The following is a 14,222-nucleotide window of genomic DNA, read 5'->3' on the forward strand; positions in this document are numbered from 1 at the left end:
AGACCTTATGGATATCGCCTTTCCTGGCCATGCACGGTTTCCCCAAAAATTGTTTACTTAACTGCTTCACATATTTGAGATAAAAATCAAAAGCAGTTATTTTCAATTCACTTTTACTGAAATGGATGGTGCGGCTACTGTTCCAGAAGGCCTGCGTGACTGAACAGTTGATTCGTTTGGGGTTGGGTCCCCCCCCGCCCCAGGATACAGATACTGACCTAACACACTGTTCTTCCCCGTATAGGCTTTGCTTTTGTGGCTGGTCATGAAGGACAGTTAAACAGAAATAATAGGAGTTGCTGGAAACTGGCCTGTTACAGTTCAGGACTGTGTGAATAAGTATGCAAGTCTCATCAATTGGCACCATAAAATGGTCACATGGCAAAAAAAAAAAAAAAAAAAACAACAAAACACAACCCTGTTTCAGGAGGAAAAAAGCATGGTATGTGCTATTGGGTTGCAGAACTCTTCCACCATCAGCAGCAGGTAAACCTGAATCTGGCAGGCAAGCCCTCCAGTGCCTCTACTGAGAGGGTTCAAGAACAGCAGACACACCTTTCCACTGGCCTCTGCGCAGGTAAGCCTGGCGTGTATGTAAGGCACTACGATGCTGTAAGGCTTCTCGGGGTAGAACAGAGACGTCCATAGCATCACATTTCATCGAGGATATCCTCACCATTAGCAGTCCCGCTGGTTTTTTGGAATAAGAGTGTTGTAACCCTTGGGCTCACCAGAAATGATACTGTACCAGGAGCTGCAGTTTTCCATGCTGGAGTTCTGTGAGATGTGGTGACTCTGACTCACAGCTTCTCTCTCTCTCTCTCCCTCTCTCTCTCTGTGCTGTGTTTAGTGTAGCTTTAATGGACTTATTCTAAAGTGGTAATTTTGCTCAAAATGCAATTGGTTGCCTTTTAAACCAACCTCTTCCCCCATTTTTACTGTGCAACACTTCACAAAAAACTTTAATTTGTCGGAGCAAGCAGGGACGACAAAGCTAAAAAGGAGACTTGTCTCAGTTCCTCTTCTAATAGTGACTAAGAAATAACTCAAGACAGACATATGCAGATGACGTTTTAATGAAGGGCTGTTTTGCCTGTAGAGGCACATGTCTGTATGTGCCAAGGTACCCTCACTCTGCAGCCCTGTTCCCCCTTAGCTCGCTGGTAAGAGCAGGTCTGCCCTTGTGCCAGGGTAGTGCTCTAAGCGTTGACATGTTACTGTAGATGCAAATTTGTATCAATTCATTTCCCATCTGGCATGCTTTGTGGTTCAGAAAACAGCTAAGCTGCACCCTTACAATACTGTTATTGAGCAATGCTGTCTGTAATAGCTGAGCATCATTATACTCTATCAAGGTGTACTGAATACGAACATTTAAGAGAAGTAGTGCTGTTAAGACAAATTACATTGTATTACCTGTGTGACCACTGCCTTTATTGTGGCTTTAATCCAAATCCCATTGGATCAGACCATTAACGGTACATTTCTTCCATCAAAGGAATACTTCCACAGAACAGTTACTGGATTTTCAATTCCAGCAACCCAAAAGAAACCCATGCAAAAAGACATCAATTAATTCAGAAATGTAAATGACTTTGTATTACTTTATTAAATAGCCAATTCTAAAGAACAGTAAAAAATATGAAAACATGCATCATTTGGTGTTCTTAAAAAACATTTGTCCAAAATAAAGACTGTTAGAAAAATTAAACAAGTTTAGCTCCAATATACCTGCTCTCCACATAAAAGATGTTTGGTAGTTATAAATACTGTTCCCTTTCCTTTAACAAAGTTTAACAATGCATACATTAGTATTTCTATTACAGGTTTTTTTCACATTTCTTTTGTAAACATAATCAATTTAAAAAATGCCTTGTTAGCAAGCTTAAGGAACTACTGCTTTCCTGTACAGTAAATACAAATAGGAAGATCCTGGATTTTCCTGCCATTCTAATCAGCGCTTCACTTACTGAAACATTAAAGATTTCAATTAGTATAAAAATATAACCAGAGAATAAATGTCTGAGAAAATTCAGTATTTGAGTGAGTCTTAGTTAATAGGCAAATAAGATGCTATTGACTTCCAAATCTGAAGATCATTTCTGTACAGCTTCTGCTCTTCTGAGATCCAAGTATCACAATGCACAAGCTGTACACAAAGGCACTGGTTATCCATCTGAAACATTCACTTCTTATTTACTAAAAATAATTTAACATTTAGCTGAACTAAAAAGCAGGTGCTAAGAGATGGATGTCCATGTTCGGTGTACATACAAAGGTGAAAGTTGACTAACAAGCCCCACCAATGGGCACCTGCTCTTCAGGAGGGGGGACTTTGTTCTCAAAATATGTGTACAATTTAGCAAGAAAGAGTACTATTTTACTTAGCAATAGACTGACTTCTTGTTTGGTGTGGGAGATCTACACAGCAAAATCATGGACTTGTTCTTTTTCCCTATAGAAATAACTGGCTTTGTGCTTGGAGAGAATTTAGAGGCAGAGCAGTAAGCTCTTTGGCATGCCTTGTTACTAAAAATGCTGAAATTATTGTACTGACAGGAATTCATTTTTTCTAAAGCAGTATTGTTACATATTTATCATTTTTATCTAAAATAAAAATGTCAAATTTAGTTTTCCTCTTAGATTTTTTTTTTTAATCTGGCCTCTAATTAAGAATAAGACAGAAGTGCTGCATCTAAACCAGTGGTATGTTATAATCAGATTTCTTGCACAAACACAGCCTTGATGCAGATGGTATTTGGCCTGTATGTGCTATCATCTTCCATTCATCTGCTCCAGAAATCTGTAAGTCAAAAATGTGCATCTTTTAAACTATGAAGAGAACTCTCGAGGTTTTTTTTAGCACTTCTCAAGTACGAGACAGTACAAGAACAATCTTGCATGACTACTTTTCCCAAATGTTTGACGGCAGCATTTTGTACATGCCTATTTCCAGTTCTTTTGTTTGGATTCCTGCAAACAGAGGAAACCAGGACACAAAGTCCAACCAGTCAGTCTACCCTCGCTAAGGAAGAATGTATCTGAGCACTAAGCACTGTGCAAAGAGCAACAGATGGACAGAGCAAAAATAAAAGGAGACTCAATGGAAGGAAAGGTAATTGCTCTCTCTGAGAGTTGGACAGAACCTCCAGGACTGATTTATCCTGGGTTTAAATTATAGTAACTGAACCAATGAAACAATTGCTTCCCTCACTTTTTGGAATGAAAGTGATGCTGCTTGATCCGTTAGATGTTGTGAGATTGTTACAGGCTAGTATAGAAACAACTCTGTCACAAGCTACATTTAAATAAAAATCTTCAGTTGAAAAGTTTTGTATAAAAGAACAGAATTTCTGGAAACGTGAGGGAAAACAGCAAGTACTGTCAGACACCACACATTGTAATTACTGAGCTCTGCATAGACACTCCTGTGTGGTAAACAGTATTTTCTTTGTAGAAAGGCCCAACCTGCTGAGTAAACTAAGATCTTTATAAGCGAGAAGCTGCTCTGTGCAAAGCAGAATGAACGAAGGTGGGCTTTTATTCACAAATGACATGTCAGCTACTGTCGTTACTCAGAAGTGGCTTTTTTCCCTTTCCAGCTCTTTTGTCTTTGCTCGAGTTCAGCTTCAGTGAAGGCGGCCGGGCCCCAGTTTGTGATTAAGTGAGGATTCTTGGAGCCTGGAAGACAGAGTGCAATACTTGAAACAGGCGTTTCTGACAGGGACATCGCTCACCCACCGTTGGTGGGACAGGCCGAGTGTCGCCACAGGATGACTTGGTAAGTGACTCTTCTATGACTAGAAACCCTCTCAAAGGTGACCTGAGGACCTGCCTAACCAGGGAGGGAGGAATGCCTGGGACACTGTCAGTGAAGGTGCTTAGTGTGAGAAGTTGTCAACTGCTGCCATCTTTTGCATCCTTATCTCCCAACTTCCCCCCCCAACCCCAAATAGCTGTATCTTAGTAAATCCCTCACTTGCCTTTAGAGGTGTCCTTGAAGGAGAGCGATCTCTCCAGCACTGCATTATAAAGCTACTTTCCTCTGGGCTGGCACACTATTAGTTAGCTAAGAAATTAAACTTTTCACCAAAATCAAATACTTCAGCTATCTTTACTTCATGTTTTTGGCAATTAGCATTTATGCTAACTGCATTAAACACACAAACCATGCAATGTTCAGGTTGATCCTTGCTTTGTTTTAAATAAACAAACCAACAAACAAGTAATAATAATAAAAAAAATTAATTGTTATAGTAGGGCCAGTAGAGGTAAAGACTTGAAAGTTACCATCAGCAGTTCTCACAAATGTGGCATTTATAGGCTGCTGTGAAACCGATAAGCCACAGGAAAAGGCAGACTTCGCTAGGTGATCTAAGTATATGAGACAGAATGAATACGTATTTTTTGTAACTTTTCTGTTGATAACTTACCTGGCTCTATTAGTCGAATTAATCCCTCATGATGAGCTACTTTATCTTTCCAACTCTTGGTGTTATTAGCTGCTGTTTCCAACTTCTTCTTAACCTCCTGAAATAAGATACAGCCCACTTCAAAATAAGAACAACTTTACTCTGTTTATATAAAAAGAAAAAAAACCATCCTTTTAAATCTAAAGACAGAACCACATTAATTCAGCTAGGACTCCATTTTGTGTAGACAGGAGAACTTCATTTCTAACCATCCTAAGTAATTTTAGTCATCACTAACTGTATAAAAGTAAGCTGTCAAATCAGAATCCAGAAATAACTAGGTTTTACAGGATTCCGTAGCTGTGTAAGTAGGGCTAGTCTTCATGAAGATTGAAAGCATAAACTGTAGTTTCAAAACAGAAAGATGCATTTTCTGTTCCAAACTAAGACCAGCTAGTGTCAGAAATCATAAAATTAAGCTAGGAAAAGGACCCCTGCTGTTACACCCAAGCAAGAAAGAGATATTGTTCAGTCTATACTGGTCTTTTGGTCAATTCCAAACGGAAGGCCAGAATGTTTAATTATTTCTAAAATAATGAGTCAACTAACGCAGTGACCTACTCCATCATTTGTTTTGTGGATTTTTTTGTTTGCTTGTTTTCTAGTTTGGGGGTTTTTTTTGTCTATTGTATCCAGCAATTCCTTTGGAGTAGTAAATGATGTTTCATATACAAAAAGCCTGAGATGGCATCTAAAAAAAAGTCAAGTATTGGCCAAAAGCAATCTAACGATGGTGTTAGATGTAACACAAGTGGACAGAACTACCCCACCTGGGTCACTGCAGCGTTTGTATTCTGTGCCAGTCGAGACAGCTCACTAGCTTGTCCTTCACAGAGCTAACCTCAATGGCACAGAGACAGCATAAACACACTCCCTCGTTAAACAGAACTCCAGGCATGTTTTGTTTCCTGACCTAAATACATGCAGGATCAACACCTCCCTAGCCCTAGAAAGTAGGCAGCACTTCAGACTCTGTACTCACTGGATTCTGACTCTCATTTCTTCCACGAATACAGCTACCAGCCTTCACCAAAAACACTCAGCGGAGCAGAGAACAGGGCTGGCATTTGGGATGGGAGGCACTGCCACACGTTGAGAATCTGAGCTAATTCCTAGCTATCCTTGACATCAGTTCAGTGCTTAAATACCTTTTTGAAGAGCAAAGGCCTACAGTAGCACATTGATGTTTCATCTGTAGAAGACAATATTGCCCCATGACATCATCAAAACATTGCAAGAATAACTAATTCAAAAGCGTAAGGCATTTAGTTATGACAGCAATGGGACTGCGTAAGTCTACAGTAGAAGACAAGTGTATACAGAGTATTTCAGGGTATGACTGAGCTGGCTTGCATGCGAATTGAGACAAAAGAATACAGGTGTGTCTGAAACATGTCCTCTTCTTCAAATATATCTACTGGTCTAGCCCAAAAAAACCCAACGACTATCCTACCTGTTGTTATAATTTTTGTGCCACACTAATTCTTAAAGAAGCATGATATTGATGAACTTCAAATTCAGTTAAACTACTGAATACCCGGCTAAGTAGGAGAGGTTGAAGAACAGAACAGCTCACCTCATATTGCTCAAGGGCCTCCTTCCTCTCCAGTTCAAGTTGTTCCAGTTGCTGCATAGCAACTTGAAGAGCCCGTTCCTTTATCATTCTCTGGTTTTCTAGCTCTTGTTTCTCTGCTTCTGTCATCTGAATGGTCTGTTGCTGCTGCAAGTGCCATTTTTCCAGTTCAGCTCTCTTTGCTGACTCCTCTTCCAGTAATCTGCAATGGGGATTGCGATGTTAACAGCACTTTAAAGTAAGCTGTATCCATTATGTAGCGTACATTATTTTCTTTCCTTTTTTTTAAAAAAAAAGAAAAAAACAAACTTGACAAGCAGGGAAAAAGTTACTGCTTGCTGGCTTGTCTTCAGTGTAAAGCTGAAAATCATGCCAGCAGTGCAAGCAGTCTGACTGCTACAAAGCGCTATTCAGAAAATTTAGTCAATAATGCAAATACACAACACTGAAAACCACAGAAGAAACAAGCATGCATAAGTTATCTTAATTGTCTTAGGAGGACTGAATATATAAAGAAACAAACCACACTAAACAAAGCCCATATGAGTAAGGAGACTTAACCCTTTATCAACTACAATTTAAACCTGTGATAAAATACAGCAGAAAGTCGTATTTACAGTTACTGCTTTATAAAATACACAATTGAAAGTCTGTACAGAGTGATCTCAGTTTTTCAAGTGTTGATATGCACAACACCTGATGGAAAAATAAGTGCACCTGCTTTTCTGAAATTGCTGAGCACTCCCACTGCTAACGGCTAATCAAACATACTAAAAAATCATAAATACCAGCTTTAGCCTTCATAGCTTAAGGAAAAAAAAGAAAAAAAAAAAAAATCTGTTCTGTGTTTGGACTTCAAGTTAGTCCCCCTTTCCAGCAGTGTGTCCAAGATGCAAACAATATTTAACAGTATGGCACAGTTACTTATTATTGTGGGAGAACTAAAATAAATTTCTACTAGGTCAAAGCCATACCTGGCTTGAAGTTTCCTTACAGTCTCTTCATCTTGACGTGCCTGTTTCTCATCCTCCAAAGCTTCTTGTAGCTGTTTATACATTTCTTCCAGTTCACGTACTCTCTGTAAATACTGTTCCAGTTCAGATGATTTCTGAGCAACCTGCTCTTCCATTTTTTGTCTTACCTAGCAGCATAAATTGAGGACACATATGAGCTACCATTCAACTCAGGTTTCCAATTTTTAAAGGAATTGCCAGGTTTCCCTCAGACAATGTTTTCAGAGACAAACCTTCTCCTGCTGCCTGCAGAGCAAAACTGATAAAATTGAGTCTAGATTCGTAGATGTGTAACTATGAGCATTTAAAAAAATAGTAATAGATTGCCCCACTTCATGCAGCACCTGATTTTTACAGTGGTTTAAACCTAAATTCAATCAGTTTGATCTTGTCATTTAGTTTACAGATACACAGTAAACTGAAGGAAGAGAAAGCTTGTAGAGTGCCCAGACACAAAAGGTCAGGCTGGTTTAATTACAGTGTTTCCACTCCTTTCCTCAGGCAAGTCCTCCCTTGGCAGCAGTGTATTTTACACACTTATATCTGGATGATGGCACCGTGACAGCGCAGGATGGATAAAGGGTTGGAAATCAGCTAAGGAGGTTGGCTTTGCTAAGATAAGAGCAATTATAACAAAGGTAAGGGATAGAGGAAGGTGAGGGGATGCTGCATATCCACAAGTCAACCAGTCTCTGATCCTCATCCCCCGCCTTTCACTGACCAGAGGCAAGGGGCACTGCGGTACCAGAGCCATCCTCCCACTCAGCCCATCACTGTGCTGGGGACAACAGCAGTCAGCCGGCTTTGAACCGAGTTGGGATAAAGCACCAAAACCTCAACATTTAGCAATACGTAACGTACTTCACAGAAGGTAAGCACAGCTCCTGAAGTCGGCAAGAGAGGCTTGCTGTCAAGTGTGATAGGGTGGCATGTCCTGCTCCACGGGTCTGCAGTCTGCTTTCCCTCAGCTAACCTAAATCTCACTGACCCAGAAAGTGATCGTATTCAGGAATTCACACTCGGCCCATAAAGCAGCATTGTGTGCATTTATGTCCCGAGATGTTCCACCACATCAACTTTACTGCTTCTACTTCTCTTCTCCAGCTAACAGAAAAGCCTGTTATGCCTGACAAAGCCCTTGAAGGTTGAAAATTAGTTCTTTTGGAAATTCTAAGTGTGGATTATAGTAACAGCATTGTAAAGCTACAATATTTCTTTAATTTTTTATATTTGTGTGGTTGTTTAAATGTAGAAGGACACACAGTATAAAAAAGCAATAGTTTTAGGAATATATTCAAGACAGAAAATTCCTAAAATGCCTTTCAATTATGCACGTGTTCATTTTGCAGTGTCATATAGTACGTACTGGCCTCAGGTTTTCCATCTTTGAAAATTGCAAGGATAACTTTAGTCTGCATTTATCCTTCAAACAGTCAAATTTTTCCCAATTTTCCAATAATATTTAAAGCTTTGAATGCTATACAAATTGTAGGCAAGCTGTTACAGTATTTGAATTCACTAGTAAAAATGTTTTATTCCTATGTCTCTAATAAATGCAACGCTGGTTGTATTCTCCAGCCTCCCGCAAAATCTGTGGAATCCTTTCAGTGACTGCCTGTGAGGGGAGTCATTGCTGAATGCTTTGCTCACTCAGAGTAATCACAGCAAAAAAACCACGTGCACTACTCACCATTTTTTCTCTCTCCAGCTCCAAACTGAAGCGATCTTGTAATTCGACTTGAGTCTGAAGTCTTTTCTTCTCTTCCTCAGCAGCGCGAGCAGCTGCTGCTTCCAGTTGCTGGAAGAGAAGGGTCAGGGGAAGAAAAGAAGGAAAAAACAATTTGTCAGAACTAAAACATTTGGAGGGAATGGAATTTTATTTAACAATTTTTGTTTTTAAGAAAAATGGAAGAAATCTTCAAAAGCATTAAGGCACCAGCATTTTTTTAAAAATGTCTGAGGCTATTGTCAATCTCTAAATATAATTTTTAATCTTATTATTTGCAAGACAATTTTGAATTTACCAATGAAAAGTCAATTATCAGACTTCCTCCAAGCTTCCTTTGAGTCCTGCTTTGCACAACCAATAGAAATCGCTATATTTCCTTCTCTATCTCATATGAGATAGAAAACTATTATGGAAAAACCACAATCCCAGGTGGGACTGCACAGGAGTTCCAACAGTGAAAACATGCCAGCATGCATAAAGTTCATACAGAAACAGAAGTGAGAAGCACTAAATTGCCACGGGAAAGCAGAAGTGCCTCAAACTTTGACTATAGTAAGTTATTGTGCTATTGTGAATCACATACCTTTAACATCCCCAAAATTGCCATGTAAGGTAAATAAAATTCTAGTCAATAATCATCACTTGAAATTAGGGGAAAAATTAGCCTAGTCAGAGCGAAGGCCTAGGAAACAGCTGCTGGTACTTTCACATCTTTTGGCAACTTAACTTTTTTTGCATCTTTATTTCACAAATAAAGATAGTCATTACAATTTTTCCTTTCATCAGGATTTTGATAGCATGTGTTTTTAGAATGCACAGAAGGTTAGAAATGTATAAGCACCAGCCAAAACTTTACCAATACTGAAAACAAAATAATTCTTTCACAGAATTTTCCTAAGAAACTTATCTGATGCTTCACAGGAAACAGAAAGCAAGCACCCTTCTTTTGTCATACGCTAGGCTGGTGAAATTGCTTCCACAGACATTCAGTAAGAGCAGCACACCCATCATTAGTATTTTTGGCAGGTACCACATTTAAACCATCTTCCCTCACACAACCTAGATGAACTAATGAGATGCCTAAACGATTAAAACTGCCAAGCTAAAGCTTTCATTCCTTTAAGTGCTTGTGATATCACTCTAATCTGAAATAGATGGGAAGAAGGGAAGGATAAGGCTCCCAGTTTCTGTTTTTAAGCTGTAGAAGATAGCACAGAATTGTTCTCCTTTGAAAGGCTTAAAAGATGCCAGTCTTTTAGAAGCAGTATTCCTCCTCTGCCAGAACATTTAAAAGCATGTAACTGTAGTCAAATCCAAGAAGCCTATTTAAGTGAAATTTTCTTTTGATTTCCTTCCCCGCTTTGAAATTAAACAAACACGGCCAATACTGAGCTGAGGGGGTGAACATGCAGAGTCACAGGCAAGGGTGGGTGCTAGGCTTTTGCCAGAGAGCTCAACAAGAAAATACCTTGTTTGTCCACTCTTTATCAGCAACTTCCTGCTTAATTCATGCCAGAGGACATCAATTCCTGGCAGGTAAGGTTACTGGCAACATCTATGTAGCTTAGGGAAAAGTCCCAAATGTTGGGGGCGGGGAGGGAGGGGGCATCAACAGGAACACACCATTCCAGCAGGGGTTAGTTAGCACAGAGTCTCTGAATCCCATGCAAGACCCCAAATTGAAACAGAAAGGATGCACAAGTCTTGTGCATGCTCTCTTGGTAAGAAAACTTATCTTTCAGTCTGTTCAATGTGTGTATCTCAAAACTCCATTAAAAAATATGAAAAAAAATCTATTTTAGACAAAGACTCTTATTCTTCTGAAATTTTCTACTGCAGGAGCTATCAAAATACGAACCAGCCTAGAGTGCACTTTGGCAGATGCTGCATAAGTGGTGGCTCACTGCCATCAGGAGCAAATCTAACTCTAAGCTTTCCAGAACAATTCAGTTTCCTGAACCATTTACAAAGCCTTTTCCTTGAAGAACATTTTTCTAACTAATCAAACACTTTTAAGTTCCTCCAACACAGTACCTCCCCACTAATTCCACTTAGTCAAAGTGGAGTAGTTCACGTCAGAGACTAAACTACTTTCCTTGAGCAGTCATTTTAATCCAGTACACTTCAAAAGATGCTTCTTGCCACAACTCTCTTTAGTTTACCCATTGTGATTTCTACCAAACTCCTTGGAGCCTGTCAACATCCTACTGCTCCTTTGGGTTTGCTCTCATGTTATCTTCCCTCCTAACTTTTTCTCCATAAAGTAAACTCGAAACAGAAATCCAGCCCTATGATTTCTGTTAACAGGTAGATAACTTACCAATAACTTGCAGGTAACACAGGCTATCCTTTAAAGCATATTTTGCATTCTGAATCTTAAACACATGGTAGAATACAGGTGCTAAAATTAAATTAAAAAATGGTTTTCCACTGTCAGACTCCATTTAAGGCAAACAGAGTAATACCCACATCAGTACTGTCAGTGCAAAGTTAGTTAAAAAAAAAGACAAATTTCTCCTCGCCACAAATTGTGACTTAATGACAAGACTTTTAAAAAGATACATTTTGGATGATTTTATTTGCTTTCTAGACTCAGCACCTTTAACATGCTCTCACAATATTTATAGCTTCTTCCCCCCCGCCCCCCAAGATCATTAAAATTTTTTCTAACTGAGGGCTAAAATTAGTGTTTTTCATTTATGATGCAGACTTGTCCTAAATGGGAATGCAAAAAATCAAATTAATTTAGGAAGGTATTTAGACTAAGCACAGAGCAAGGATCTGGACTGCTCTAGCAGCAGGGACTCAGCAGCTGAAATGTTAGGCAGCAGTGGGGAGGGAGGCATTTGATGGCATTCTAAGCTATTTCCAAGGCACACTCCTCATTCATTAAAAGGTATCACAGCAATAAAAGCCATAGTAACTCTTCTTGCAAGTCTTTAAAAAGAAAAGATAGAAAGTATATCTGGATGCTAATCTAGTCTCTGTGGAGAACTACTGCAGAGGTACCAGTTGTTCCAAAGTACAAAGATCCATGAGCCTGTTCAATCTACTGTTAGAGTGTGCAGCCACAGCAAAGGCACCTTGGTGTCTCCTGCCAGCCGTTAGACTAAAAAGCTGTCTACAAGGAAAATAATGTATTCAGCAAGTCTTCTGCTAATACTCAGAGATTTCTAGTCCAATTCTCAGGCTTTTAGAAGTCAATCCAGCATTTACAAGGAACATGCATTTAAACAGTTTATAAACAGTTGCTATGTGTCTCAGCTCTACAAATCTCTCCCAAACTACTTTAATAAAATTGTAAGAAAATCTTAATGGAAAGCCCCAAGTTTGACAGACATGTCTGACAGAAAAGGAAAACAAAAAAACCCACAAGTAACTGAAAATATGAAACTCTCCAGTCCCCAAACACCATCCTCACAGCTGGGGCTTTCTTCTACACTAGTGTCACAATACTCTCATAAGTACAGGGCTGCGCCACATGAGTTACCCCGAGCCTGCTGAAGCAGTCAATGCTGCAGGCTTTACTGCAGGATCAACCAGCAGGTCTGCTTGCTCAAGGGGCTGAGGCTGACACAAGCTCACCTCCTCTGGAGGAGTTCGCTCAATGTGTCTGAACACCTGAACAGGAAATAGATGCCTAATTATAATTCAAGAAGCCCAGCTCAACCACAGAGATTGAGCTTAAAGCTTGAAGGTTAGCAGCTTCGACTCCCACCTTTCGCACGGTCTCCAGTTCCTTCTGCTTGTTCTCATTAGCTGTTTGCAGTTCTTTCATCTGCCGCTCCAGCTCCTCTTGCTCAGCTAACAGCTTCTGGCGCAATTCTTTTCGTTTTTGGCGTGCTTCTTTGTGGGGTGGAGGGCTCCCTGCTCGCAGCAGGTTTACAGTGGTCTGTATGGCTGGAAAGGAACATGCAAGACAAAGGGAGAGGAAGATAACTCCAGTGAAGGGAAATGCTAAACTTTCTGGATAGCCTTAGTGAATGAATACTTGTGCTGGTGTGTTGTTTGTTGGGGTTTTTTTTTTAATGTATTTTTACATCAGAAATAACCGTTGCCAGTTCTCCTAATTCTCATCAGCCTAGCTGTCAACACAAACCAAAAGTGAAAGACACTTGGCTTTCAGTATTGGCTGCGTGCCACAAGGATAAGGCTCAGCAATTCCAATGGCTTATGTCAATTCCAATATTGATTTCTAACAGGACATGGACATACAAGTGACTTGTACGCCTAGCTGCAAAAAAAAAAAACCCAACACTTCAAGATTTCTTACTACTTAGACTCAGTGACTCTAATCAAGCAGTAAGATGTTGTCTAATATATACATCACTTACTTCCCTTAGTTGGAACCAACCTTAAACCATTTATTCTTACTGATACTCCAAGGGAAAGCTTTCTCCCAGTAAGACAGTAGCTCTCACTTCACTTATATTCAGTGAGGAAATACGCAGAGAGCAAAGCTGAGGAGTAGCAGATGATTTTGATATTTTATTCAACTACTACAACTGTGAAAAAAGATCTCCTTTTGGAACTAAGTAATCATTCGTCATATATCTGACTTTGGTGCAATTAAGTACATGCTTTAGGTAAAAAGGGAAGTGCAAATGAAAGCACACAGCTCCAAATAATTAAATGCTGTACATACTTCAATGGCATTGGCAACAGTGGCTTTGCAAGGGCTTCTACCTCACTCTGCAAAAGATGCACATAAGTATCACTCAGCACGTATCTGGGAAGGTCTCAGAAGGAATAACTTCACCGTGAGAATAGAAAAGGAATTCCCAGCCTTATCCTCAGCTCACCAAATCATACTACCTCAAGCAAAACTGTAAAAGCAAAGCCAGTATTTTATGATGCTGAAATGAACAAGCTTTCCCTTTCTCCCCAAAAGCATCAATTTACACTGTATTCCTCTTCCCTTCCCCATCCCTAGAAGTACAGCCAATATAGAAAAAGCAAACAACAATAATATCCATTTCATTTTGGTTATGGCTGCCTAAATTGAGGCACCTAAATGACAGAAACCAATTCCCCTGACGTGGATCCTTAGTTCTTCCTGAGTTTCAGGCTCCTTAAAGATCCTTTCCATGTGCCCAAAATGGAGACGTGAAAAAATCACAAGACCAAGAATTTCAAATTTGAGTAAAGCACAGCTGAAAGACTTCAGCTTCCCTTAACTTTCACATAACTAAGATTTTTGAAACCTCACCTTGAATCCACTCCTGCTTCTTCTTTTTATCAGAGGCACTGATCTCAAAGCTCTTATCAAGACATTTTATGAGAAAAAGGCATTTCTTTCCATCTTTGTCAGGCAAGGCCTGGAACGGGTAACAAAAGGATTAGCTTTGCAAACACTGAAATCTAAGTTACATTGTCAAGCCCCACGTATGCAGTTATCTGTTGCAGCACTACAAATACCAGCACTAAAAACCTTT

General features: G+C 39.6%; 1 protein-coding gene across 1 annotated transcript in view; it reads right to left on the reverse strand.

Moving 5' to 3' along the window:
- Positions 1-3,198: 3,198 nt before the first annotated feature.
- SWAP70 (SWAP switching B-cell complex 70kDa subunit) overlaps positions 3,199-14,222 on the reverse strand; it is a gene marked incomplete at its 5' end in the record, with an annotated part of 30,585 nt that continues 19,561 nt past the window's right edge. The window contains 7 exons of the mRNA XM_009581063.1: positions 3,199-3,681; positions 4,434-4,530; positions 6,049-6,247; positions 7,020-7,186; positions 8,749-8,856; positions 12,506-12,687; positions 13,997-14,105. Of these exons, the coding sequence (XP_009579358.1) occupies positions 3,572-3,681; positions 4,434-4,530; positions 6,049-6,247; positions 7,020-7,186; positions 8,749-8,856; positions 12,506-12,687; positions 13,997-14,105 (972 nt within the window). The remainder of the gene's footprint in view (positions 3,682-4,433; positions 4,531-6,048; positions 6,248-7,019; positions 7,187-8,748; positions 8,857-12,505; positions 12,688-13,996; positions 14,106-14,222) is intronic.

The sequence above is a fragment of the Fulmarus glacialis genome, unplaced genomic scaffold (assembly GCF_000690835.1).
Source record: "Fulmarus glacialis isolate BGI_N327 unplaced genomic scaffold, ASM69083v1 scaffold11417, whole genome shotgun sequence".
NCBI lineage: Eukaryota > Metazoa > Chordata > Aves > Procellariiformes > Procellariidae > Fulmarus > Fulmarus glacialis.